Consider the following 27228-nt stretch of genomic DNA (forward strand, 5'->3'; position numbering starts at 1 on the left):
TGCGCGCAACTCGATACCGAGCTTCCGACAACCCTTGCAAGTATCGTGGAGGCTGGCGCTGTGTCTATTGCGATACAATGCTCGAGCGCCACAAAGTCAACGTGAGGTGGTGGCGTTCCGATTGTACTCTTCACAGAGCCACCTGCATGGCCGAACTGGCGGTCCCACGTTCGGCAAGCTGACGTAGCCACCCTTCTGGACAGATTCATGGTACATGCTAGCTTCATCACGCACCGGCTCCCTGGGTATCGCGCACTCTTATTCATACCGTTGGCGGCATGGGTCTTTGATTTCTTCATCTATATTGTACAGCCATTTCTCACAACAGTGCACCGACAGGGGCGCCTACTGCAGATACTTGTGTTCCTTCAACCACGTCTTGACATCGTCCGCATCCCTCTCAAGCCATGCGGCTTTGGCGCTGATGGCGTCGATGCTCTGGGACAGCGCCATATCAAAGCCCTTGGTGCTCTTGCCCTTGAAGAACGCCTCAATGTCCTCTATGTGTTCCCGGTGGGTGAAGCCTGATGTTGTAATGGCAACCACCGAACTCAGCATGCTCAGGCTAGGGGGGAGCCTTCTCTCCAGCTCCTCCCAGTTATCCTTGACCCACTTCCAGAGCGCATGACAGCCCTCCGCGTGTGACCTCAATGCTGCAATGGGCAAGTAGATGTCTTGGCCCTTGACTTCGTCGCTGAGAGCCATGGCAAGCGTGCGCTGAATGAGCTCTGGAGACTTGGCACGGCCTAGTGCGCGAAGAGCCGAGTTGCGCTCGTCGCTTGTAGCGGCATTCCGAGTCTCGTTGACGATGACATCGTACTGCGTCTGGTCAGCCTGCATTCCATTCATCCTCGTAGCACTGCTTACCTCTTCTTGCCCACCATTCGCTAGCACAATGGCATACACGCTGCCGCGGATGTTGGGGTGAATGGCAGACTTGTCGCCTGCCTTGAACTTGTCGAACATGTCAAATGATGCTTTGGTAATCTCTTCGTCGCCAGCGATACCGGCAGCACCAAACATGAGACCCTTGAACTGCTGCTCGATGTGACCGTCTTTTTCATTGAATGTCCATCCCAGCTCATGTGCCTTCTCTGCGCTGAGCTCCAACTGGAACTTCTTCAGAGCGTCCCGGATCTTCTGGTCCTCAAACATCCATGCACCCCGGAGGGAACTAATACGACCCGTGATCTCTCCCCAGACGACAAACTCTGCTTCGTGTTTGAAGCTGTCAAGGAGCGAGAGTATACCAGACGTTTTCTGGTAGCCAGATGCCGCCAGCGAGCCTGCGTCAGCAATCATGCCAGCTCGATCCTCAACGGTCAAGAGGCCCTCCTTGGCCGAGATGCCCAGCTTCCGTAGGCGCTCTGGCGTGTACGAGGTCCGGTAGAGGCCAGAGTGGTCCGCATTAAGCTTGAAGAAGTCGAGTTCCTTGAGCTTAAAGTCGGCTTCACGATCGAAAAGCGTCAAGTCTTCGTCAACTCCTTCCTTGGTCCGCAGCGCAAGGAATACGGGGTACAGGGTTTGATCCTCCTCTGGCTTGACATCGGCAGTGCGGAGGAAGCGGTTCTGCTTAAGGTGGATGGAATCAGTGCCTTCCGTGACGGTAACGACTGGGAAGCCGACCTTCTTGGTCCAGATGTCCATGACCTTGCCAACATCCTTGCCGCTGGCATCTGCTAAGGCAGCCCAGAGGTCACCAGTCTCTGTGTTGCCATAGGCGTGCTTTTTGAGATACCGGCGGATTCCTTCCATGAAGGTGTCCTCTCCGACATATTTGGAGATCATGCGGATGACACTCGAGCCCTTGGAGTATGAGATGGCATCGAAGATCTGGTTTATCTCGTCTGCGCGCTTTACCGGTACCTCGATGGGATGGCTGCTTCGTAGCGAGTCGAGCGAGAGTGCGCTGGCTAGATTGTCTGTAACATAGCCTTCCCAGACTTTCCAGTCAGGGTAGAAGACATTGCAGGAATACCACGACATCCACGTTGCAAATCCTTCATTAAGCCACAAGCCGTCCCAGAAGTCCATGGTCACGAGATTACCAAACCACTGGTGGGCAAGCTCGTGCTGCACCGTCTCGGCGACGCGCTGCTTGGTAGCTGCCCCGCTGACCTTTTCGTCAATGAGCACGTCGACGACACGATATGTGACGAGGCCCCAGTTTTCCATGGCACCTGCACTGAAGTCGGGAATCGCGACCATGTCCATTTTGGGCAGCGGGAAGGGACTGTCAAAGGTTTTTTCGTAGAATGCCAGCGTCTTTGCCGCCAGCTCGAGCGAAAAGCGGCCGTGCTCAATGTCTCGATCCTTTGGCGCATAGACTCGCACAGGGACGCGGAAGTTGTTCGTCTCGATGTAGTTGAGCTCACCGACAATGAAGCACAGGAGGTAGGTCGACATGAGAGGCGTCGGGCTGAAGGTGACGGCCTTGCGCCTTCCGCCCGAGATGGTGCTTTGGATCTGTTTCTCCGACGCTACGTCCATGTTGCTGAGACAGGTCATCTTCTCATCGGCGATGAGGGTGACGGTGAATTTGGCCTTGAGCGCGGGCTCGTCGAAGCAAGGAAACGCCCGCCTGGCATCTGTGGGCTCCATCTGCGTCGTGGCCATGTACGTGGTGGAGCCGTCGGCAGCCTTGAAGGAGGAGCGGTAGAAGCCGGCCATGTTGTCGTTCAGCACTCCGGCGAATGCCATGGTGAGCTTCGCCTGGCTACCGCCCGGAATGGTCTGGTCGAAGCTGACCGTGGTCGTCTGCGCATCGTCGTCGGTGGCGACATGGGGCGACTCGGTAATGACTTGCTGGCCGGCCGTGACCTTGGTCGAGTGGATCTTGAGCTCGTTGGTGTTGAGGGCAATGGACGTGGTGTCGTCGACGACATCTAGACTGGCCGAGTGTCAGCAGGGCCCTCCTCATACGGGCGGACGGGCACATACTCGATGGTGACGGTGCCCTGGTAGGTGAAGTTGGCAAAGTCGGGCTCGAGTGTCAGGTCGTAGTGGATGGGCTTGACGTTGGCGGGCAGCACCTCGCGACCCTTGGTGATGTCGATGGACGCGTGGCCCTCTGCGCCGAAGTGCTTGCACATGTTTCGTCGGTGGGAACAGTGCCTTGCGGGGACAAGGGCAGGGTGACGGGAGGGTGGTGGGGGACGAGGGACCGGGCGAGGGCTGTTGGTGGGGGGAGGAGAGAGTCGCGCGTTCGGTGTGAGCGTGTGCAGTAGCGTCCGCCGTGGCTTCAGTCGGCGGCTGGGAGCGGCCAGAAGACGTCCATGGTAGGTGAAGCGGTGCATCTGGCTTCTCGTGTGCTGTGTCGCGACCTGTCCCCTGCGCCGCGAGAGCTCGACGTCCTCCAGCGCTCTCTTCGCGGCCAGATGCAGCCTAGCTCGCATCGGGGCCGTGTCCACTATATAAGCCAGGCCGACGTCGCGTTGCGTTCCGGCAGCACGCAAGAAGCTCGACGACGTCTCCCGCTCCTGGGGACGCCGTGTGTTCTGGCACTGCCCCGGCACTGCCAGTCTTGCTAGAGAGAAGCAGCCCTCGTTTGAGCCCTTTTGCAATTCCTGCATGAGCGAAAGGGTATAGAAGTAGGGCTACATTGCTGCGTATCACGGACGAAGTCTCTTCCACGCGGGACCCTCTGCACTGCCTGCCATGCCATGTGATGCCGCACTGCCAGTCGCAGCCTGCACCTCTCGGATACACTCGCCTTCGCATGCAAGGCGATGTGCGAGAGCAAAATACAGTCCGGAGGCGTCATGGCAGCCTCGTCCAATGATAGCGCACGTGATGTGGATTAGTTAGCTTGGAAATTGGAAAATGGTCTCGCACCAGTTCTCCGCCGCATCACCATCGCCGCCAACCCATTGCTCGCGTCTCCCCCAGCCCCGAGCCAGCTTCTCATGACCATGTTGGCTCGCTCACCACTGCGTACGGCACGCTCCGCCGCCGCCGCCGCCCGCAATGCCTCGAGCAAACCGGTACGCCTCCCGCATGGCCCAGCATCTCCCGGCAGCTGGCGCAAGCTGCATCGCCGTACTGCTGGCCCGGCTGCCATACTCGGGCCAGCCCCCGCTTCCATTGAATCATCTGGCTGACCCAGTGCGTGATACAGCGCTTCGCCTCGACATGGTCCTCCGCCGACAGCGCCGCCTCGGCCTGGAAGAACAACGCCCTGCCCGCCGGAGCGACTCTCTTCGCCGTCGGCTCGACTGCCTGGTACTGGCACCTCTACGGACGCCACGTCGATGCCATGACCCCCGCCGAAGAAGGGTGAGTGCGCCCCAGATAGCCCGGCCCGCGGCCATGTACTGACGTCGTGCCTGTACAGCCTCCACCCGACCCAATACCCGTGGGAGCACGAGAAGTGGCACAAGACCTTCGACCACGGAGCGTACGTCTTCCCCACCGCACCGCACATGCCCGCCCCCTAACCTGTCACAGTCTCCGCCGCGGCTTCCAGGTCTACCGCGAGGTCTGCGCCTCGTGCCACTCCATCTCGCGTGTGCCCTACCGCGCCGTCGTCGGCAAGTTCATGACGGTTGACGAGGCCAAGGCCCTGGCCGAGGAGAACGAATACGACACAGAGCCCAACGACCAGGGCGAAATCGAGAAGCGCCCCGGAAAGCTGTCCGACTACATGCCCGCTCCCTACAAGAACGACGAGGCCGCCCGCGCTGCCAACAACGGTGCCCTGCCTCCGGATCTGTCCCTCATGGTCAAGGCCCGCCACGGCGGCTGCAACTACATCTTCAGCTTGCTGACCGGCTACCCCGAGGAGCCGCCTGCTGGTGCCGTTGTCCAGGAAGGCCTCAACTTCAACCCCTACTTCCCCGGCACTGGAATCGCCATGGCCCGTGTTCTGTACGACGACTTGGTTGAATACGATGATGGCACCAAGGCTTCGACTTCGCAGATGGCCAAGGACGTCGTCGAGTTCCTCAACTGGACCGCCGAGCCCGAGATGGACGACCGTAAGAAGATGGGCTGGAAGGTTCTTGCCGTCACCAGTGTTCTGTTCGCCCTCAGTGTCTGGGTCAAGAGGCAAGTATTTGCAGCTCCGCCACTTTACCCACATGACTAACAGCCACGACAGGTACAAGTGGGCCCCGCTGAAGACGAGGAAGATCGTCTACCAGCCACCGCCAAACAAGAGCATTCTCGACCACGTCCCCAAGCCAAACACTTCCGGCAAGACGAACCAATAGACGGAGAGGGGGTCTGTATTTGCGCGCTTCAGGAGACCCGGTAGCGGAAGCGTGTGTTTTATATCGTGTACATTGCCAGGTGCTTTCAACAATGACATTTCTTTGCGTCGTGTCATGCAATCTCCTATTTTGGATTTACTCATCTCAGACATGTTTGTTCATCAGTCTTCGTACGAGACGCTTTTTGCCAACAAACAAGCTTTGTCTATCCCGTGCCTTGCAACCTCTGACCGTAGCTCCACTTCCCCAAAGTAATTAGGTTCGCTAACTTGGCTGAAGCCCAACGTTTTGAACAGACTGAGGCTCGGGATGTTGTCCTTGTCGATTCTGACACGGAGGTAGCTCAGAGACTTGGGCTTGTCTTTGTTGTTGGCTCCCTTCGCGTACTCGTCCAGGATGGCTGGCAGCGAGGTAGATATGTACCAGATGAACGCCTGTAGGGCTTCTTTTGCTAGCCCTTTTCCTCGTGCGTCAGGCCGGGCAATCATTATCTCCAACTCGCCCACCGCGTCCATCTCCCCAGTCTCGTGTTTGCCTTGTTCCCCTGCGCCATCGTTACAGTCCTCGGACGGGTACAAAAACAGGTTCACATCCCCAATCATACGATTGGGCGTGTCGTCTATCTTGCCAGTGACTCTAATAGGTATAGAGACATCCGACAGTGCTTGCGGTGTGTGTGGCGAAGTGCAGATGATGAAAGTCAACTTATCTGCATCCCGTCGCCACGAGGACTGCATAGCGTACTCCTCCGAAAGCGTCAGCGGCTCAGAAGCTGTAAGCGTTTGCAATTCCTACACACTAATCAGCCGTATATTAGGAGAGATAGGAGGCTGGGTAGGCCTTACCTCATCTTGCATCCATTCGTGGTATGTGGGGACATGGTGCAAGCTATAAGGCACAAGGATCAGACGAGGTGTCAAGATGGCTAGATAAAATTAGCCTCGTAGCATGGGTTCAGATCTTTTCACTACATGCCTTCGCTTTCGTTGACTCTCATGGCGCCGGCAATCAAGCAATATTTTTGTTTGGTGATCGATGTTGTTCCTGCATCGCAAATCAATCAGAGATTGCACAGGCGGTATTCAAAGCTGTAAAAGCCAACTCACTAGAATTCTTGCACTACAACAAATGCACACCTGCGTAAAATGGACGTCGAGTTGCGCTTGATATAGCTGTTATCAACCTCTGTCTGCTCAGTCCACGTTATAGGAAAGTTGATTTGGCGGCAGTGTAACACCAGCGACAAACTGCAGACTTTCGCATCGCTTAAAAATTGCCCGGCATGACGTACAATTAATTATAATATACCAGACGTGTATATTTGCTATGCAACGATAATGCACGTTTGGCATTACAAGCGTTTGATGCGAAGCGGGAAAGCGCGGCGATCCTCGGACGCGACCCGCTTCTATCATGTATCCTGCTCTTCCCGAGGTCCACCGCGACGTCGACCGCCAACGACTACGGCGCGCAACCACAACATACCAAGTTCTATGCAATAACATCCGCGATAATTTCCATGCGCTGTAATGGAGCCAACACGCGTTCTGGTAACGGGTGGCTGTGGCTTCCTGGGCACCGCCGTCGTCTCCGCACTCTTGAGCACCCGAAGATACGCCATCACCGTCATAGACGTTAACCCGCCTTCGCTCGGTAGCACCACCTTTACCAACACTGTACGCTATGTTCGTTGCGACATTCTGGACCCATCTTCCTTGTACAGCGTCTTTTCCGAAGCTCGACCTGCCGTCGTCATTCACACAGTGGGTGTGTTCCCTCTGGGGACGAAGCGCTATTCCATGAAGGGCAAAGGGGCCATCTTCAGGACAAACGTCGAGGGAACAAGGAATGTTGTCGAAGCAAGTAGGGAGTGCGGTACAAAAGCCTTTGTGTATACCAGTAGCGTGACTGTCGTGTTGGACGAGTTGGATCGCGACTTCAGGAATGTAGATGAGCATTGGCCCACGGGAGGTGTACATACGAGCTATGGACAAAGCAAGGTAACAAAGTTTTACTCTATTCACGTTCTCTTTCCTATGTGCAGAGAATACTGCCGATTCACCGTTGCTCTTCCTCCAATTTGTATGAAACCTCCCTGTACTGCTCTAGCCACGACAACGCACACTTCACCTCCGTACTGTATAACCAACTCATGCATAGCAGGCACTCGCTGAATCCCTTGTGCTCTCCGCAAATACGAATGACTTCGCCACCTGCGCCCTGCGCTCAGCACCCATCTTCGGTCGCAACGACACTGTGTGCATCCCTACGATACACTCATGCATCCCAGCCGGCCAGACACCCTTTATTCTAGGCACAGGGACCAATCTCCAGGACTTCGTCTACGTAGAAAACATAGCAGACGCCCATGTCCTCGCCGTTGGAAACTTGTTAAATTCGCAAACAGCTGCTGGAGAGGCCATCTTCATTACCAACGGCGAGCCGGTCACGGCGAGGGACCTTTGCATAGCTGTGTGGAAGGAGTTCGGCCATGTTCCAAAGTTCCACGTCCGGGTTCCAGAAGGATTGACATGGTGTCTGGGCTATTGTGCCGAATGGATTAGCTGGGTGACAGGGACGGAGGGTGTGCTTAGTCGGGGCATTGTGAGTGACGGATGTCGGGACCGCTATGTTAGTATTTCGAAGGCGAGGTTACTGCTAGGATATAAGCCTCGAGTCGGCTTGGAAGAGGGCTTAAGGATCAGCTGTCAGGTAAGCACACAGAGACTAAAGGGTGAGCGAGATTTAGAGTGTACTAACACGAGTAGGATTATAGAGCGAAATTAGAAGAGCGGAAGAGAAAATAAGCTAGATTACCGTAGTCTAGAGTAAGTTTGGGTACATTGCATAGGTTAATCGCTAGACTGTAACATACTTGTAACTTTTATAATTATTATAGCACGTCTGTGTAAGGTGTACAAGCTTGTAAAATTAAGTCTGTGTAGCGGTCACTTAGATCCTATGTTATCGCAGCAACGCTCTCTCACATATTACTAATGTCTAACGGGAGGCAGGTCCCCACTCCTTCACGTAAGCACCCTTAATACAGCCCAAGTTCATCTCAATACAAGCCTCAATTGAAGGACATCGCTTGGTCACTAATTGCATCGCCTATGTACACATTACCATTACGTTGTCTCAAAAGGCAAGGCCGGGAAACTGTCAGATAGCATCAAAGCAAAGAGCGACGCCCGAGCTGCAGACCATCAGCGAGACAAAGGCTGGCTCAGACGCTCAAACGACGGCTTAGGCCTTGCTTCAAGTTGGAGCTCCTGCTAACATTGCGTTGAAGCTTCGTGTGCACATTGTTACACTATCACACGCACTCGAAGTAGAACGCAAGTAAGTCCTGATTCCACCATAATCGATCTTCGAAAAACAAGCCGGCAACGCCATTCAAGGGACACATTAGAGAAGGCGGATGTAAGTGGACGTAAGCTTAGTAACCTTCGTTATTCCATATGCCCGGAGCAACGTGCTCCTAGCATGCTGGTTAAAATTGCTGTCACACAACTCGGTTCTACTCATTTGACCACCTAATTGACAACCTCTTCGGTCTCGTCGATAATCTCCTCTACGATTTCCTCAATCTCTTCCTGATGTCCATCATCCGCTTGACCAGGCGTCTCACCTTTGAGAGATGCCAGCTCAAGGTCGGCGCCCTCATCGCGTAGCCTCTGTGTAACTTCTTCGCGCCACCTGCGCCACTCATCCAGCATCTCGCGGCGAGCTTCCACCACAGCCTTGTTGGCGGAGCTCTTCTTCGCAATATCCTGTTCATCAAAGACCTTGGAGTAGTTGCGCAGATTCTTGCGGATCTCGGCTTGTTCCTCCTTGGAGAGGAGGGTCGGGGGCCGTGGGCGCCACAGGAGCTGCTTGAAGCCTTCGATGGCTTCTTCGCGGAGCAGCGTGCCTTTGAAGTCGTAGAGGTGGTAACCGTTCTCCATCTAGTGCGTGTCAGCAGAGACAAAAGAGCATAATAGTGATGATGATACATACGCGATGACGGAAGGCACTAGCGACTGTGGCGACATAGCGGCCAGTCGGGTCCCATTCAATGTCGGTGACGCCGTAGTGCTCGGCCGTATCCATGAGCTGCAAGTTGGCATTGACTTCCTTGTCGCCCTTTTCGGACTCCTCCTTTGGCCTGTCGAAGCTCATGTCCCAGAATTCGAGTTCGAATGACTGCTGCGACTGTAGAGCAGCGACAACGACGAATCGTCCCTTGGGCGACCAGTAGATGGCATTGCTGTTCTTCTTGTCAATGGTTCGGATGTGACGGAAGTTGCCAGGCGCGCCACCCTTGAGCTTCTCGGGAGCGAAGAAAGAGACGGCAGTCTTGGGGCCAACAGCGGCGCCCTGGATGACTTCGCCAGTGGTAATGAGCACGAAGCGGTTGCCCTTGGGCTCCCAGGCGAAATTGATGACAGTGTCCTTGATGGAGTCAACGACCTCAACAGGCACACCCTTTTCGCGGACACGGAAGATTTCCAAGTTGGTGGCGAGAGACTTTTTGGACTTGGAGTGGCGGTCGACCTTGACGCAGACGTAGGCAGCTTCCGACTGCCAGTGAAGCTTGGCGTCTGACACGTTGAAGAGGTTTCGGGTGCGCACAATCTCCTTCGACGGGACGGACATGAGGCCGACCTTGGCGGGGTTGCTCCCGAGCTCGGGGGTCCAGTAGCAGAAGAGCTGCTCGTACGTCTTGATGCCTTCTCTACGGGGCGTTGCGGGGGCCCACTCAAAGTCCATGACGCCCTCGATCTTGACGGAAGTCTTGTCGAGCAAGTTCATGCGCGGCAGCTCGTAGATGGAGATGGACTGGCCCTGGGTCATGCGTGCAACATACTTGTCGTCAGAGGACCACTTGAACGTCGGCCATTGCAGCTTCTTCTTGACCGGGTTGCCCTCGGCATCGATGCCGCCAGGGACGTCAATGGTAGCAAAGGAGCGCAGAGGCTTGCCCGTGGCAATGTCCCAGATGATGTAGTTCTTGCCGTCCTCCTCGAGCGAGAGCGATGGGACGGGGTGGTTCTCGTCGACCTGGAGGGGGCGGTGGGACCAGGTGGTGAGGTACTTTTCGCTGGGGGAGAAGTCGACGAGGTTGACGCCGGGATGGGCGAAGCGCTTCTGGCGGCTCCAGGCCTTGCCGCCCCACAGCTGGACACCTTGGGCGTGCATGGAGGTGAGGTAGGTTCCCTGGGGCGACCACTGGATGAAGGACTCGGTCCAGTTCTCGCGGTCGACCACCTGCTCGGGCTGGTCCTCCTTGTCGTTCCAGAAGACGCCGACCTTGTCCTGGCGGTACATGGCCATTTGGTCGCGGCTGTCGGGGTCGCCGAGCCACCAGCGCAGGTGCTCCTTGTGCTCAAAGGGCGGGATCTCGGGGGCGTGGTACTCGTCGTCGATGCGGCCCTCCTTGCCGTAGCGGTCGATGTCGGTGAGCTTGTTGACGGCCATGGTGTGCCTCTTGTCGAGGGCAGTCCCGTTGAGCTGCTTGACCGCCGCGACGGCCTCGGCGGGCGCGCTGTATTCGACAAAGGCATATCCCTCCGTCTTGCCCGCCTCGCCGACGGGCATGTGCACGCCGTCGTCCTTGACCTTGCCCACGCTGTTGAGCTTCCTCAGCACGAACTTGACGAGCTTGGCCTTGCTGTCCTCGGGCACCACGGGCAGCCCGTCGATGACGACAAAGGCGTCGAGCCCCTCGTCGAGCCGCACCTGGAACTGATCTTCGATGTCGGTAAAGTCGATCTGGCTCTCGTCGAATTCGTCGTCGCCGTCCATGGGCAGGTTCGAGTATGCCGAGGCCATGGTTGCGGTGATGGTTGCGGTGATGGTTGCGGTCGTAGTTACAATACAGCGGCGGGGTGCGGTTTGGATAACTTTGCGACCCAGGTAATTTTGGTGCGCGCTAGCCCTCGAGTGGGGTCCACGGGCCCGTTAGCTCCATGCGAGGTCCGCGCCAACACTTCACCACAGTCACGCCCGTCGGGCTCGCAGGCTGGCCACGTCGTGAATTACTCATTACACTACAGTACACACACAACACGCCCAAACAAAACCAGTTGCCGCCCGCGAAACATGGTCTATCCAACACAACCGCAATGCGCCTGATCCAACGTGCACTAGATTGCCCCCATCCGTCTCGTCACATGCACCAGGACACCCTCAGCCCGTTGACGCCCATCGCACCAGGCCGCACGCCGCCCAGGGAAGGTAGACACTACAGCAAGACACAACATGTAAGCATCGGCTAGCTCTACGAGCCGCGCTTACCTTCACTCAAGTCGACGTTCGGAGTCTTGACCAACCTTCCGCTCGCCGAGACTCGCTTTTGCAGCCGCGCATCCCGTTCGCGCGCTCGTTCCGACGGAGAGCTGCCGTTGCCCGCCATGATGGGCGGCAAAGACGGAGCTTTCTCTGCGCTGGGTGCGGCCTGACTGCCCACCATGGGTGCCGGCCGCTTGCCAGCACGCTGCTCTGCCTTGAAGTCAAGATAGCTTCGTGCCGAGTGGCCGAGGGGAATGGGCGCTGGCAGCATTGGCAGCTCGGCCCCGTTTTGCAGCAGCAGCTCCGCTACGGGGAACGCTTTGCGGCTAGGCTGCGCTGTGCCTGGGCGAGCCGCTGAGCTTGGCGAGCTTGCTGGTGATGCCGTCGCTGAAGGAGATGCTGGGTCGGCGGCTGCAAGCGCTAGAAACACGGCGTGTGTGCCTCGTGATCGGTCGCGTGCGTTTGCATTTGCCCTCAGAGCTAGAGCGTAGAGCACGTTCTGAATGTCGTTCTTCTTAACCGACGCTAGAAGCGTCTCCTCTGGATTTGCGTAGTGGGACATGTTCGGTGTTATGGGTGCTACGTAGGTCCGATCGGCGTACTTTGAAGTAATGAAATGCAGCCTTTGCTCTCTTGTCGACATTGGCCCCGGCTTCAGCCCGGGTTCCAGTCTTGCTTCCCAGATGGAATTGCTGACGCGGTTGCCGATCTTGAGCAGTATCTCGATGATATCGGGAGTGAAGGACGTGACATCCAGAGTCAAAGAACGCACCTTTGTAATGTGGGTGCCGAGTGACCGATGTATGCCACTGCATTCGATACAAATGATGATGCCGAGGTTGATGGAAACCCAGTCCACCTTGATCTCCGTACCGCAATCTGCGCACATTTTGTTGCTGGAATCCGCGTCTCTTACCTGCTTAAGCAGCTTACCTTCATCGCCAAACGCCTCCTCTCGCCGGTATCCGCCAGGTCGATCACCTACTGTGGCATGCCGCGCCGGTGCCTTGGAGCCGTACGTGTTTCGATGACTTGACATTGATGGACTCTTACCCGTGAGCACTGATGCAATATCTCGGTGCGTCTGTCCAGGCAGCGAGTCTGTTGATGGCCGATCCGATTTTCCTGTCGCCTCAACAGCTGTCTGCAAAGCATTGTTGACTGCACTGATCCACGACTTCATGTCTTCTTCATTGGTTGCCTGGTACACTCGCGTGTATTGGGGGGTGATGACTTCGAAGCAAAACCGGCGATCTGCGTTGCGCGCTTCCCTTACTGAGGCCATGCGGAGGTCGATTGGTTCCATGTGCAGCTCTAGACTCTGCTTCCAGTTGGTGTACTCTGAAAGCCTCCCCTGATCAAGGACGATCCAGAACCTGGATAATGTCAGCAGGCTTCCGACTGAAAGAGGCTATACCTACTTATGCCAGGCTTGCTTGTTCAAGCCCTTGGGATCCACATGGCTTCCGGGCCTGCTGAGGGCCCACAGAAGACCTTCCTTGCGGTGCGCACCCGAACCAGCTTCGGCCATTGCAGCGGGGTCCTTTTCTTCGAGATCTCTGATTCCCTTGAACTTGTCCGGCTGCGGGGCCGCCATGGCCAGGCTCGCCTTGGTAGCCTCGGGGCTCTGCGGTAACGCTATGGATGAGGGAATGCTTGTAGATGAGATAGTCTGGGGCGGCATGACTGTGCTTTGAAACATGGGTACAAGACTGCCTTTGCGGCCAGGAGGCGGCTCTGGATCTGACCTCGACGTTGTTTTCGGCACACTGCCTGTTGATGCTGCGGGAGATGTGAGGGAGGGCACGGGTACCTCATCGAAAGTCTTTTTAATCGTCTCCAGCGCTCGTCTTTTCTCCTCGCGCTCGGTCCTCTGGATCTGAAACTCCTTGTCTGCCTCTTTGACCTCGCAGCTCAGGGCCTCTAGGTGCGGCAGCATGGTCTCAATCTTCTTCGCCGTCTCAAGATAGCGTTTGGCTTGGGCATCGGCATATTGCGTAAGGTGGGAGAGCACCTCCTGGTCTTTCCGACCTCCATGCAGGTCCTGCATAAATGAGGAGTAGTCGAAGCGCTTCAGCTCAAAGTTGCGCCTCTTGGCTTGGTATTTTGAGTCGGTCTCGGCGCGCTTCTTCTCCTTCAGTGAGTCTTGCCGTTGGCCGAGATATCGTCCTAGGTATTGATAGTAGTCTTTGCTCTCCTCCTCAAAGTCCTTGCGTTTCGTCTCGGCCTGCTTGATGTCGATATTGTAAAGCTTGTATATGGGATCAATGATGAGTTTTTGGATGTTTGTGGAATTGGACTTTTCGTAGCCCAGAATCTCCTTGGCAATCTTGTCAAAGTAGTGGTCAATGGCCGGCTGCACTGCGTTTGCATTGGACGACGAGGCCTCTCTGAGCGCGTCCATGAGGTCGGCCATGGCATTGTTGCATGCGACCTGGGCCTCCATGGCGGACTCGGCGCGTTTGAGGACCTTTTTCCACCTGGTGCGCATGTTGCCCGTCTTCTGCTCGAGTGACTTCATGGTGGCGCGAAACAGCGGCCCATCGTCGGTCTGACTGAGGTCTTCACCGGGGCGTGAGACGTCGAGCTTGACTGAGGCGGTGCCGCTCGCCAGTGTGGTGGTGTGGCTCGGTACGAGGCCCAGGCTGTGCTCGGGGATGGGTTCGCAGATGGGCGATCGCGGAGGTATCGTGTCCCACTCGCGGTCCTCGCCTGCCGAGTCGCTGACGCGAGACTCTATCGACTGGGCCGAGGGGACGCGCAGGCGGGGAGGGACGCCAAGTTCGAGGCGCGGCGAGGGCGACTTTGGGCTCTGCAGCTGGCGCGGCGTGTCTGTTGTAGTCAGCGGATGTTGGGGGCAGGGCGGGGGATGGTACGGACTCTGGACCCAGACGGTGAAGCTCGCCAGCGTCTCGAGGCGGTGGGCGCGCTGGTCATACTCGACGAACTGGAGGGGGTCAGCAGTTGCGGCGACGGAGTGGCAGACGAGGCGGGCTACACACACTGCAGCTGGTGCGCCAGCCGCCGGGGCGCGACTCGGGGGCGCGGGGCGGAGTCCATTTCCACGACCACTGGAACTGGACCGACGAGTGGCCGGCGGTGGAGTAGTCGCCGACCAGCTCGACCTGGGGGTTCTTGTGGAGGTTGGGGTTGGCGTGGAACTCGCGCGTGACGAGATTGTCGAGGTCGCGCTCGCTCGAGGCAAAGACAAACGTCAGGCCATGGATGTGGGTGTCGACGAGGCCCGTGGGGGCGCCGTGGGCAGTCGGGGGAGGCGTGTAGGTGGCGGGGACGGCGAGGTGCTGGCGCAGGACAAAGGTGAAGTGGAAGAGCAGCTCGTCGTCGCTGGGCAGGCGCAGCAGGAAGGCGGGCGGGCCATCGGCGTGGGGCAGCGCGTCGGGGTCCTGGACGAAGTCGATGAGGGCGTCGTCGCCCGGCTCGCGCTTGGCGGCATAGCGGGCGGCGGGGAAGGCGTTGGGCGAGACGTGGAGCAGCGTGCGGTTGCGGGCGTTGGTGATGGTGAGGGCGGCGACGGAGACTGCACGCGAGGGTTAGCAGGGCGAGCGGGCGAGCGGGCGAGCTGGATCGAGGCGGCGGCTTACATCGAGTCTGGTCGCGCAGATAGAGGGCGCCTGCGTCGCCGGCCTTGCTGTTGACTGCGCCCATGCCCGCTGGCAGCAGCCCGTCGAGGCGGACGAGGGGAGGCGGGATGGATAGGCGGTCGGCGGTCTGCGCGATGCGCGGTGCGCGATGCGGTATGCGATATGCGGTATGCGATATGCGATATGCGATATGCGATGTACGATATGCCGTGATCTGTCGCAGTAGCAGCATTGGCGCCGTGGCTACTCCCGCGCGCTAGCGGCGGGCATGGGCGCACGTCCGCCGTCGTCGTCGCAGCATTTTCCCTTCACTCTGCACCCCCGCTGCTGCTTCCTCGATGCCCACCATGCTGCTCCCCACGCTGCGTCACGCCCTGCGCCAGCCGCTCGCCAGCCCGCGCGCCGTCCAGCGCCGCTGGGCGCAGGTGCACGACGTCCGCTTCCTCGCCACGCACGACTCGCAAGAGCGCATCCTCGCCAAGTACCGCGACAAGCTCGAGCACAAGGCGCGCCAACAGGGCCTCAAGGACCTCGACGAGCTCAAGGAGCAGTACAAGGACAAGATCGAGGAGCTGCGCAAGCAGGCCATGGTGCCCGGCGCAACCGCGCCCCTGACGCCGCCGCCCGAGACTCCCTGGCCCTCACCTCCGCCGCCGCCGCCCGCTGCGCCAGGCTCTCCTACGGCCCCGCCGCCGGGCATCAAGACGCTCAACTCGTTCCTCGATCTCGCCAAAGTCCAGGCGCTCCCCAGCAAGGAAGTCCAGGCCCTGTGGCGCCTACGCCACGCTGCCAACCCGCAGAGCATCCACTTCGCTGTCCCCGCCACCACCTTCTCCCAGCTCCTTCGCAGCGCCAAACAGCACCCCTCGTTCGTCCTCCCTGTCCCCCGCGAGATACCCGCCGACGCCCCATCGGCCTCGCAGCAGCCGCCTCAGACGCAGCAAGCCGCCGAGCTGCACTATCTCCAGTTCTCCCACCCGCACGTCGATACCACCACGCTCATGTTCACGACACTGGCAGAGTTCAAGCTCAGGGGCGAGTTCGCCAGTCCCCACACCACCGTCACCTTCCACCACGAGCTCGCCGAGACCCACAACTTGGTCCTGGGCCAGGGCTTGGTCACTGAGAACAGGGGCGTATCGGTCGACGACGCCAGATGGCTCGTCATGTGCATGCAGAAGTTCTACGTGCAGACGGAAGAGGGCAAGGGCCGCAGCCAGCTTCTCGACATGTTCACCCGCGGAGACAGCGCATTCCAGGTAGAGCGACTGATAGATGAGGCCGAGAAGATATTGTGATTGTACACGCCACCCGTCTACCCCCTCAGCGGGAGCACATGCTGCACTAGACACGTCTGCCTACAAAGCGGGCATTCGGGCTTCTCCCGCGCCCAGTCCCCGATACACGTCCAACAGAAGACATGACCACACGTCGTCACACTCGGATCCTTCATCTCTTCCAGGCACAGCGTACATTTCCGATTGCCGCCGCCAATCCATCCCATTGTTTCCTCCCCCTCCAGCTCGTATCTTGCCTTGTCCAACGCTGGTGTCTGTGTCCACTTTTGCACGTCGGACGGCGCCGCTATGGGCACCGCCGACGCTGCGTCGAATAGTAGCGCGTTGTTGGCGCTGTAAGCATTGGGATCCAGAGACACTTCTGCGCCGCCACCGACAATGGCCGACGTGCCTTGCGGGTGGCCGCCACCCACTGCCGCTGTCGAAGAGGTGACAGTATTGTGCACGTGTAGGTAAGCCTGTACAGCCATCTGTAGGACTAGCAATACGCCCAGGACTTCGTAGCCTGCGCGATTGTCGCCCTCGGTCACCTGGCGCGTGAAGATGTACCGGAGCCCCCATATCCGTTTTGAGAGGTGGTAGTAGCTCCCGGAGAAGTAAAACGTTGCCAACGAGAGAGCGTACACGGGTGATGGCGATGTAATGGTGTCGAGGTTCCGGAGTAGGTAGTTTTGTACGCGCATGCCCAACGGTCGCCCTATCTGTGTCTTGCTCCCACTCTGCTGTGCCTGATGCTGTGCCCGTGCCTGTTGTCGTGCATGCCACCGCAAATTCGCCTCGAGCTTTGCGCGCACTCGCCGCCTCAAGGCCGGCAATGCCCTCCCGAGCACATATGGCCCCAAGATGCAGCCGAGTATGTATCCAGCTCTGCGGCCCAGCGCCGGCAGGCGTCCGCTTTCGCTTTCCACCTGGACAATGTCTGTGTATTCCTCGCCCAGGGTCCGGTTCCCTATCAGCGTCGTCAGACCGAGGTAAAGGACTTCTCCGGCTACACGCGTCTCGGACGCATACGTATGCGACGTGCGCGCGCCATAGAGCTTGCGCAACAGCGTCGAGAGCTGATCGAGAAGCACGCCGGAGAAGTAGGCGTCTTTCTGGTGCGAGCGAATGATGTCGGGAGAGGCGGCAAAGGGGTAGGCGTAGCGCGTAGAAGACGACATGCTTGTGTCGCGTACAAGAGTGACGGTGGCCGCTGTGTTGTGTTGTTGCATGTCGCAGCTCAGCCACGACCTCGGCTGAACCCTGGAGACATCGCGTCACGTGTCACGTCGCGCGAACAATATATTTGACGTATACATCAACTTAGACCATCACTGCTAATGTTTGATACTGTGTAAGCACGGTTCGTCACGAATTTGTCATCCCCTGGCACTCGTGGTGGACATCCAAGATCTACCCTTACGTCAAGCTTTGTCCAACCATTCTCCTCTGCATCACTATGAGTTTTCATGTTCGTGTGGTTGAAATCCCTTGGCCAAAGTGATCATGGTTCACACGTCACGATCAAACACAAAGTCTGGTTGCCTGGACGTCCAAGGGAGATCTGCACCCGCAAGCCCATTCGCTACCTAGGTACCACGATAGAGGGAGAGATGCGGCGCCTTTCATATCGATACATGACGGTGATGGCGGCATCATGATGGCGACCCGCGGCTTATGATGTCATCATCTCAATGTTATTCGCGTGGTGTTGTTGTTTACGATGCGACCTCGGGATGATCTAATACATGGGTACCTAGGTAACCTCTAGTGCTATTTGCCCAGGTGGCTTCTTACATGCAACGACTTCTCGAACAATACACTGCAGACGTTAGACTTTCTATTCCACGAGCCAAGCCATGGAAAAGGGACGCGCATGGACACAACTCGAAGCTTGTTCGCCATACAACGCGCGCACTACCCTGGGTAGACTGCACAAAGGTTACAACAATGCCGGGCAGGCATACCTCGAAGCGGAAACAAATTGTGCAGGGTGCATCTTGCCTCGCAAGCGCAAGAATCGGGAGGTGAGATTCCGTGATCTCGTATCGCGTTGCATAGCGAATAACTGTTCCTTGTATTGTCAAGAAAAGAACTAATTTTCGGCTCAGAGAAACGGCTATATACAAATTGCTCCAATCAGTACCCGTAAGAGGGGTTCCAGCGGTACACCAAGATTCGATCGCATGGTTGCACAGTCCGCTGCTCGACTTGTTGTCATAGGGTATAAATCGTAAGTAGCTGCTCTTTTACCATAGGCGCACATGCACACCTAGATACTTTACATAGGTATCTGTCACCAAGAGCTGTCATCAACCAGGTGGCAGACACGCTTCTGCATGCTATTCACGTAGGCTAACTATAAATGCAGCCAAGAAGACCGCCGACGCCTCCTTTACGAAAGCGCCCATGCTAGTCATTTATATCATCAACCAGGATGTATAAACCCAGATCACATAGTAGTAGAGACTCGGGTAGAGAACGAACGTCGCAAGTTGTGCAAGGGACGACTACCAGCATATCGGTTGCGTATAGGCAAGGACCAACAAATATTAACGATAGCGTCTACGCACGAATGCGTTTGTCCTGGAAGTAAATGTATCCGTATGATCGAGGATGCCAAATGTGTTTCTGAATGATCAGAATGACGATCCTAAGTTTTCAACATTATACATCCGAGAGAATTACCACTTTGCCAGCACCCAAAGGTTTGACGACTTTTGGGGAGTGTGTGGTCCAGCTGCTGCTGGATGATAGTATCAATTCTATTAGGACATTGTGTTAGTGTATCGAACTGCTCAGAGAGCGAGAGAAGTGCCCCGAGTCGATGCCTCGAATGCGCAATAGAGTTTTCCTTTTCTCCGTCTGTTTTACAAAACAAAAGGTTTCCAGCCCTTAACAGAATTATATCAACTTAGACACTTGCCTAGTCTGCTGCATTCAGAACTTCAAAAAGACGTCTTATAGGTTATGTAATTCGCAACGTTTTTGCTTCGGTCAGAGATCTGCAAATCGACTCTCCGAGCCTAGTGCAACAGGACCCGTATAAGAGTAAAGTCTGCACAGCATCCGTGAGCGTAGGAGGAAGTAGACGATTCAAGTCGGCGTCTAACTTATACGCATATTGGCAAACCCTGCCGAATCGCCCACCACTAAGGCCGATAGTTCCGGACCTATCTACCGCAGTTACTGCGCTGGTGAACCTCGACCAGGAAGAAGCTTCTAGTCACATTGCGATCAAGCAAGAACTGGTAGCAGACGCACATTCCGCGAAGCAAAACATCGAGCCTACGAGATCAGCTGGTTAACGTGCGCGTGTTGTGCAAGGTGTGCGATCCTCTCTGTGCAAGAACCAACGACGCAACCTTGATAATTTGGATGTGAAGTCGTGGACCTTGTTCGGCAACACTACATCTTCACTCATTGAATAAATTCTCATGCAAGCCAACTTATAGATGAGGAGCACGACGCGGTATGACGATCTTATTCGCATGCAGTGTGGCAAACTTACGATGTTGATGAGTCCACCGGGACGAGCTTTGTTGTCCCACGAACCACATTATCATGCGACGACATTATCAGATCTGAAACAAGCAAGGGAGGTAAGTCAATATACGTAAGCAGATCAACACACGGGTCTGTCCGAGACGCACTCCTCTTTCAACTGGCCCTGTGGATGGAATTCGAAACGTCTGATGCAGGCACATGGATACGGTGCAGATGAGGCATTGGGACATGGCAACATGCCTGGTCTTCTGACGACCAACTAAGAGATTGAAGCCCATATCTACATTCAACCCATTCGTTACATCATGTCATCTTATTTCGACTTTCTTGTTCCTCCATCCAATCCGCTCCTTGTATTCAGTGACCAGGTCTGCAGCGCCCTCAAGATCTTCTTCAGGAAGCCAATCATGGCTGTCTTCGTATCCCTCCCACTTGACGAGGTAGTAGTTCTTCTCGTGCTCGTGAAAATGCGCCACGATGGCCTCTACAGCAAACTCTTCCGTTGCATCCGCTTCTGCATCGTCTTCGTTGTTGTGTTTGAGCGACTGTTGTCCCGGATACAATGTGCGCATAGATGTTATTCGGCTGCCGACGTATCCGTCCGATTTAAATTGCGGCGAAGCGGGTTGTGAGGGTATTATGTCGTCTTGGTCTGATGCAGCAAGCGCTGAATAATTGGAGGAAGACGCTGTCTGCAGAAGGACGTCCGCCACCCTGGAATCCAATGTAGCTGGGGAGCCAGAGTCTCGCGCGGAAAATGGAGCTGCCGTTGGAGCTTCTTGGAGCACGTTATCAGCAGACGGTGAAAAAGCGGGTATGATGGGATGAAGTTGACATGGAAGAGTGCTCTCGATCCCGGATGGGCTAGAGAACGGACGATCTTTACTGCTGCCCGTATTCCCAACCTCGATTGCGAGCGATGGTAAGTCGCCTCTTGTAGATTTTGCATCATTGTCGCTGAGCGCTAAGTAGTCCACATCTTCTGGTTCGGAAGGTTCGGAAACTTCTGAAAGTTCCCGTCGAGGGACAGAGATGGATACTCTCCTGGGTATTGGTGATACCGAAAGAGCGCTGTTGGCGACAAAAGCTGAGCGTGTGGTGTTGGGCGATGTCTGCGTGGGTTGTCCGATGTGTTCGGTTGTACGATCGAACACCATAGGTTCGCTGTCTACCAGCTGCTCGTGCATGTCGTTCTTGAGCTGTTGGGAGCTTACGACGAGGCCTCTTGTTGGCTCTACACCTCTCGCCCTTCCCCTGCATTTTCCGCGTGTGGCTCTCGGTCGACCCCGTGAACGTGGGGTCGGCTCTACAGAGAAGGCGAGCGCGCTGAGCATGCGGCTCCCTTTGCTGGCGTTTGGCCCTTTGGCATTCTTTCGCAGTTGGCGACGCGCCAGGTCTTCGGCCTCGGTGCGCATAGCAATGGCCTCTGCCTCTGCCTCGAGCCTGAACTGCTCAGTTTCATATCGTTCCAGTTCAGCTGGAGAAACGAACTGCAGTATGCGTTGCAGGTCCACATCCTCAAGCTGTGTAAGGGCAATACCGTCCCGTGCACTCCCCGGTCCGCCCGTATATGTGACCTCTACGGTGTATAGCTCCCGCTTGAAGCGGTCCTCGGTCTGTCGGCGATGGAGTATTCGCGTTCGTGCGTTCGACATAGGGCAGACGTTAGGTAGTCGTGCGGTGACAGTGGCAGGCTCCTTGCGAATGCGCCATAACTGGTCGTACACCTCGGCGCCAGGCGTGTATGCTTCCCACTCCCACTGCGCATATTTTAGTAGTGTTTGGTTGTGGCGATTGTCTCACGATTGTCTCGCGATTTGGCGGTAGCATACTATTCGCGTCTTGCCTCTGCCTCGTCCTCTGCCACCTCTAGCGCTGCGACCGCCTCTGCGCCCCCTGCCCGACATGCCTATTCTGTAGATGAGTCTGAGGCGATGCACCGAAGGCCCGATTCCCCGCAAAGGCAGTAATTGAAGCCACAGGTGTCCGCGTCCGTCATGATGAGAGTTGGGCGGTTGGCATGTGGCGCGATTGAGCGGATCCGTGCTCAGGTGGCTCCTGGATTCTCCCGGGCTTATGTCAGCCACCAAGCTATACCGATTTCGGGTTTCGTACCATCTGGGAACCACACGCGCAGCTCTGATCGTTGGGCTCACACAGCGGAAACTCTACTGAACCGTTCAAATAGCTCGAATCAGTTTACCTAGAATGCTGAGCAATGATTTTGGCATCAGCCACATCGGCCGTACCTAGGTAACTCAAGACTTCGGGAGTGAAGCTTACCTAGGTAGGTACCTACATAGGTAGGTAGCGTTCACTAGAGACAGAACCATCGAATATTCTTACTGCAAATGAACTAGCGTCACTTTAGCGTACATCCGTCAGCAACCCACAGCAAGCACTAAGTGTCAGGGCCTCAGGAAATATAAGCAGTGAAAATGTCCAGTAGGTAATCAATCATACCTAGGTAGCGCCCAACATGTCTCATTCCACACTTAGATGTCAGATCGCCCCACGATATCATCACGAATACGATTCCAACTCATCTAGCGAGTCCGAGCTAGGAATACAAGCTTCCGCCGCCGCCAGCTCTACTCCTCTAGAGCAGCAGACCACGGGTGTCAAGACCGAGACGGTGCATAGCACCACCGCCGCTCCCAATAGACTAACAACACTGCAGCGTAGCCGCACAAAGAGTAGCCGCAGGATCGTGCAAGAACAGGCGCCTGTCGGGTTCTTTCACTCGTCCATAGCCGGTGTCAGGCTACACGTGATCAGGCTCTAGCTTCGTACAAATCTCACTCTCGCCATTGCCATCATAGCCTTTCTTTACCTTTTCTAGGGTGCACTGTTTCGTCAAAATGCAAACGTGGAGGGTCTGAACATCTCCATTGTAGACTTCGATAGCCAGCCACCGTTTACCGGGGTCGCACCCTTCGTGGGTCCGTTTGTCACTCGCACTGTTCGCAGCATCATAGAGGAAGATGGCGTAGTGCCTAGCTACACCTTTGCGTCTCCCGAAGACTTCAACAACGACTCGCTAAACGTACGCAACAAAGTTTACGACTTCCATGCCTGGGCGGCCGTCATCATCAATTCCAACGCCACAGCAATGCTCGATGCCGCAGTGAAACTAGGGAACGCGAGCTACGATCCCTTAGGTGCCTGCCAGATCATCTATAATTCGGCGCGCGATCAAATTACCACCTCGACTTACATTGTACCCAGTATTAACACCCTCCAGAAGCGCGTAGTCACCGAATTTAGCCGCGCGTAGATCGCACATCTTCTCCAGAACAACGTTTCAGTTACGGACATGCGCCTAGACATCGTACCTCAAGCTCTCTCTCCCGGCATTAAGTTCACCGTCAACGACTTGCGCCCCTTTGGACCGCCTATCGCTACACCCGCGGTTAGCATTAGCCTTATATACCTAAGTAAGCAATGTTCCTATACGAACCGCATGTGACATATACTAATATCTTACACCGCTATTTAGTCATCATCTCCTTCTTTAGCTTTACGCTCTTCCTACCTATCCATCTAAAGTACCTCTCGCCCAAAGGTCATCCACCGCTGCACTTCTATCAGCTTATCGTGTGGCGCTACATCGCGACGGTCGCATCTTACTTCTTTCTCTCTCTCGTCTACTCCTTTGTCAGCCTCGCCTACCTTATGCCCATAGACCGTCCTACTGCCTCCCACAATCAGCATGCCGGTAACCCTCACGCGTATAGCAGAGGTACCTTCTTGGTATACTGGATGGGAAATTGGATTGGAATGATTGCTTTTGGCCTTGCGAGCGAGAATATAGCCATGCTGCTGGGCTCCCCTTAGACGGCGTTGTGGCTCATTATCTAGGTTATCAGCAATGTCGCCACTGGGTTTTATGCCCTCGAGCTTGCACCGAGCTTTTATCGCTGGGGCTATGGTTGGCCGATGCACAATATCGTCGAGCTCACACGGTCAATCCTGTTCGATCTGCATCCACGAGTTGGCTTGAACTTTGGAATCTTATTTGCCTGGGCTGTGGTAGACTCAATCTTCTTTCCGCTTTGCTGTTATTATATAAAGTGGAACACTGCGCGGGTTCGCAAAAATGCAGCCAAGGCCGAGGCGGATTGGCATGCCAAGATGGACAAAGAGAGAGAAGACCCCGGCCTATTAGCAAGGGTCACTACGCTCAAGGATAAATAGGAAGGATAGTGCAAGAACGTCGCAAGTCATGATCTTCCCATAGATCGCACGGAACATGTTCCCTTGTACCCCCCCAATCCTAGTCATCCTGAACACATCGCGGCAACGCACGAAAGGTAGGCCAAGGAAAGCTCGATGCAAGCTACCTCTAGACTTTTGCCTTCCAGTCCCAGCCTACCAGCGACACCCTAGTAGCAAGTAAAAGAAACCCTCCTACAAAGAAAGACAGACCCGCCCAAACATTCGCATACGTGTAGTTGCCATTGTGGCTCTGGATGATCGCTCCAGCTAGTGGCGGACCTGTAAAACTCGATATACTCACCACGGTGAAGGCCATGCCCATCCTCACCCCAGACTTCTTCAGATCTCTCTCCTGACTCATACTTCCGATCACCGCAGGCCAAAGCGCCTGGATAACGGCGCTCCCGCTTCCATATATGACAGCAAATACGTACAGGGTGACGATGGAGTTGATTCTAATCCATACGAACATCATGATACCACAGACAAACGCGAACGGTATAAGAACGTTAAGCCCACCGATCTTGTCGGCATAGTAGGTCGGCAGTAGGCGAAAGATAAACCCCATGCATACTTGCACGAGAAGCAGATTGATACTTTGCTGGTAACTGGCACCAAGAACATTTCGCGCATAACTTCCAATGTAGAAGAAAGCGAAATACAACCCCCAGAAACTGAAAAAGGCACCAGCACAGTACAGAGCATATGGCAGTTCCGTGAAGCTCGCCCAGTCGACCAATGGACCGCTTTTCCTGGGAGGGAGCCGGGTACGGTACAAGCCGATGGTGATGGCATTCATGAGCAACATGATAAAGCCGATGATGCGTATCGTCCATGGAAAGCCTAAGCTGGGTAGACATTGCTGCACGATAACCGGGAAAATGACGCCCCCAGTGCAGGACCCCAGCGCTGTGAAGCCCAGCGCAAAAGCACGACGCTTGACAAAGTAAGTGGAGACAAGGGCCATGGACGGACAGAATTGCAACCCATTTGCAATTCCCAGACATACGCCCTGAGAGAGAAAGACATGCCAAACACTTTTGCTCTCCGCCAAGGTAAAGATACCGAGTAGCTGAAAGCACGCACCAGCGATGTAGACCGGGCGAAAAAGTCCAGCGTCCGTAGCACGGCCTGTAAAAGTGCCGAGGAAGAAGAGAAGGAATACCTGAAGCGATCCAATCCAGGAAATGGTCGAGGAAGCTATGCCGAGTGTGTTTTCGTAGTAGGTCTGATACACGCCGAATGACGTGAAGAAGCCAAAGGTGGTCAGGATAGTTAGGTGCGTGCATAGGACTTGGGTCCAAGCTGTGAGGCCACCATCGGGAGCGGGGCCTGGGTCGAATGAAGCTGCCGATCGACGCGAAAGTACGCGGGCGAGAGCAGGCTGGCTGGGCTTGTCGTGTGTGTGCTGTGCATCTTGATGGCGAGCTTCAGCATTCAGGGTGGCTTCTTGTATCTCAATGTCGCGCGCGCCAGGCCATGTCTGAAGGTTGCGACCCATGACGGTGTTCAAGTCTGCAACCTCCTTCGCGTCGACGCGTTGACTGGCCATTTGTGCAGGGTAATCGCGATAAAGACTAACTACGGGCGAAGAAAGACGTTCAATACCGTGGGGGATGCTAGTGAATAGAAATCTAGGACGTGCAGAACGAGTTGGTTTTCGTAAGCCTGTTAACCTTTAGCGTCTCCGGGAATAAGACAGTTGCATAGTATTACCTAATGCACGTAAGCGCGTAGATAAGGTACGTAAGATAGGTCTATCTAATATATAGTAGTAAAGTATAGTTCTAAGATATTTAATAAAAGAATTAAAGCCTTTTAATAAATCTAAAAGTAAACTTTTTTAAATAAATATATTATAAATGTATCTAAGTTATTACTAAGATTAATACTAAAAATAAAATATATACTAAAATATACAAAAGCTAAAGTTACTATTAAATCTTTATTATAGATTTTTAAATTTATTAACTTTCTAAAGTATAAAATTTACTTTAGTATAAAAGTAGAATTATACTATAGCTTTGTATATAGTACTATAATTATTTACTTCTAGTCTAAAATACTAACTTTTTAGTAAATATTTTATAGTCTACTTATAAGCTAGCTAGTATAAGCTTTAATTAGCTATATAGTTTATACTATATATTATATATTTATTATATTACTTTTATTTTAATTTTTCTACTTCTTCTTAGTATTATAAAAATTTTATATACTACTTTATATTAATATTCTATTATAATAAGTATTTTTTCTTATAGTATATATAGTAAGTTAATTTAATATATTATATTATATTACTACTATAAGTATAGCTATATAAGATTATAATATCTATTAGCTTTACTTATAGAAATACTATACTAAAGATATTATATTAATCTACTATATTACTTTAGAAAATACTAATATACTATAATTATATTATTTAAAATAGCTATATATACTTTATAAACTAAAGTAAATAGCTTTTAAACTTATATTCTAAGTTATTTAGATTTAAAAATTTACTTTATAAAAGAAAAAGTAATATACTTAAGTACTATCTATTTTTAGAGCTAGTTTATTTAGTAAATAAGTTATTATATATTTCTTAGTAGATTCTAACTTCTATAGCTACTATTCTACTGTCTAGATAAACTAACACCTTTTATAGTATTTAATAAGCGTGTATTCTAGCACTTTAACTCTCTATTTAGTTTATTCTATATTACTAGTTCTACTTACTAAAAATAGCCTACTTATAATATTTTATTTAACTATCTATATTTAATTAAGTAATAAGAACTTCTTATATATTTAAAGTTTAAGAATAAGTAAAGACTATTTTAGCCTCTAGGCCTCTAATTATTTACTTTACCTTATAAAACTAAATATATTACTACTATTCTAAAAGAAACTTTAGTAGAAACTAGCTACTAGATAGTTTAATTAGTCTTTTACCTTTATGTCTAAATTTAATAATTAATTTATATATTAGAACTACTATAAGCTTCTACTAGAGTTTTCTCTAGCTTTACTCTATTTAAGTATAGTTTACTATCTTTTAGGTTCTAATAGCTATACTCTTACTTAAATTCTTCTAAAGATATTAGAATTAGTTAATAGTGTACTCTTATAGATTTCTACTTCTATTTA

The 27228-nt window shown here is 53.9% G+C and overlaps 9 protein-coding genes across 9 annotated transcripts; 2 read left to right on the forward strand and 7 right to left on the reverse strand.

Annotated features, from left to right (window-relative positions):
- Positions 1-345: 345 nt before the first annotated feature.
- J4E87_010715 (uncharacterized protein) lies at positions 346-3092 on the reverse strand (the record flags this gene model as incomplete). The annotated part of the gene is made up of 3 exons (XM_049382286.1): positions 346-819; positions 868-2890; positions 2941-3092. 3 exons carry the CDS (start codon positions 3090-3092, stop codon positions 346-348), a joined length of 2649 nt encoding a protein of 882 aa, XP_049228011.1.
- An 819-nt stretch (positions 3093-3911) lies between these two features.
- Positions 3912-5210, forward strand: CYT1 (cytochrome c1; the record flags this gene model as incomplete). Its single annotated transcript, XM_049382287.1, has 5 exons — positions 3912-3983; positions 4118-4275; positions 4334-4396; positions 4447-5046; positions 5099-5210. The coding sequence occupies 5 exons, from the start codon at positions 3912-3914 to the stop codon at positions 5208-5210; spliced, it is 1005 nt and encodes a 334-aa protein (XP_049228012.1).
- A 161-nt stretch (positions 5211-5371) lies between these two features.
- On the reverse strand, positions 5372-6067 carry J4E87_010717 (uncharacterized protein; the record flags this gene model as incomplete). The annotated part of the gene is made up of 2 exons (XM_049382288.1): positions 5372-6001; positions 6056-6067. The coding sequence occupies 2 exons, from the start codon at positions 6065-6067 to the stop codon at positions 5372-5374; spliced, it is 642 nt and encodes a 213-aa protein (XP_049228013.1).
- A 2679-nt stretch (positions 6068-8746) lies between these two features.
- On the reverse strand, positions 8747-11024 carry PRT1 (Translation initiation factor 3 subunit b; the record flags this gene model as incomplete). The annotated part of the gene is made up of 2 exons (XM_049382289.1): positions 8747-9157; positions 9210-11024. The coding sequence occupies 2 exons, from the start codon at positions 11022-11024 to the stop codon at positions 8747-8749; spliced, it is 2226 nt and encodes a 741-aa protein (XP_049228014.1).
- Positions 11025-11472: 448 nt separating this feature from the next.
- J4E87_010719 (uncharacterized protein) lies at positions 11473-15149 on the reverse strand (the record flags this gene model as incomplete). Its single annotated transcript, XM_049382290.1, has 5 exons — positions 11473-12859; positions 12905-14315; positions 14364-14430; positions 14486-15021; positions 15086-15149. The coding sequence occupies 5 exons, from the start codon at positions 15147-15149 to the stop codon at positions 11473-11475; spliced, it is 3465 nt and encodes a 1154-aa protein (XP_049228015.1).
- Positions 15150-15432: 283 nt separating this feature from the next.
- On the forward strand, positions 15433-16383 carry J4E87_010720 (uncharacterized protein; the record flags this gene model as incomplete). Its single annotated transcript, XM_049382291.1, has 1 exon — positions 15433-16383. One exon carries the CDS (start codon positions 15433-15435, stop codon positions 16381-16383), a length of 951 nt encoding a protein of 316 aa, XP_049228016.1.
- A 17-nt stretch (positions 16384-16400) lies between these two features.
- On the reverse strand, positions 16401-17543 carry J4E87_010721 (uncharacterized protein; the record flags this gene model as incomplete). Its single annotated transcript, XM_049382292.1, has 1 exon — positions 16401-17543. The coding sequence occupies one exon, from the start codon at positions 17541-17543 to the stop codon at positions 16401-16403; it is 1143 nt and encodes a 380-aa protein (XP_049228017.1).
- A 2634-nt stretch (positions 17544-20177) lies between these two features.
- On the reverse strand, positions 20178-21987 carry J4E87_010722 (uncharacterized protein; the record flags this gene model as incomplete). The annotated part of the gene is made up of 3 exons (XM_049382293.1): positions 20178-20536; positions 20747-21629; positions 21985-21987. The coding sequence occupies 3 exons, from the start codon at positions 21985-21987 to the stop codon at positions 20178-20180; spliced, it is 1245 nt and encodes a 414-aa protein (XP_049228018.1).
- Positions 21988-24214: 2227 nt separating this feature from the next.
- J4E87_010723 (uncharacterized protein) lies at positions 24215-25639 on the reverse strand (the record flags this gene model as incomplete). Its single annotated transcript, XM_049382294.1, has 1 exon — positions 24215-25639. The coding sequence occupies one exon, from the start codon at positions 25637-25639 to the stop codon at positions 24215-24217; it is 1425 nt and encodes a 474-aa protein (XP_049228019.1).
- Positions 25640-27228: the final 1589 nt, after the last annotated feature.

The sequence above is a fragment of the Alternaria ethzedia genome, assembly GCF_023757985.1.
Source record: "Alternaria ethzedia strain BMP 0044 chromosome Unknown scaffold_54, whole genome shotgun sequence".
NCBI classification, from domain to species: Eukaryota; Fungi; Ascomycota; class Dothideomycetes; order Pleosporales; family Pleosporaceae; genus Alternaria; species Alternaria ethzedia.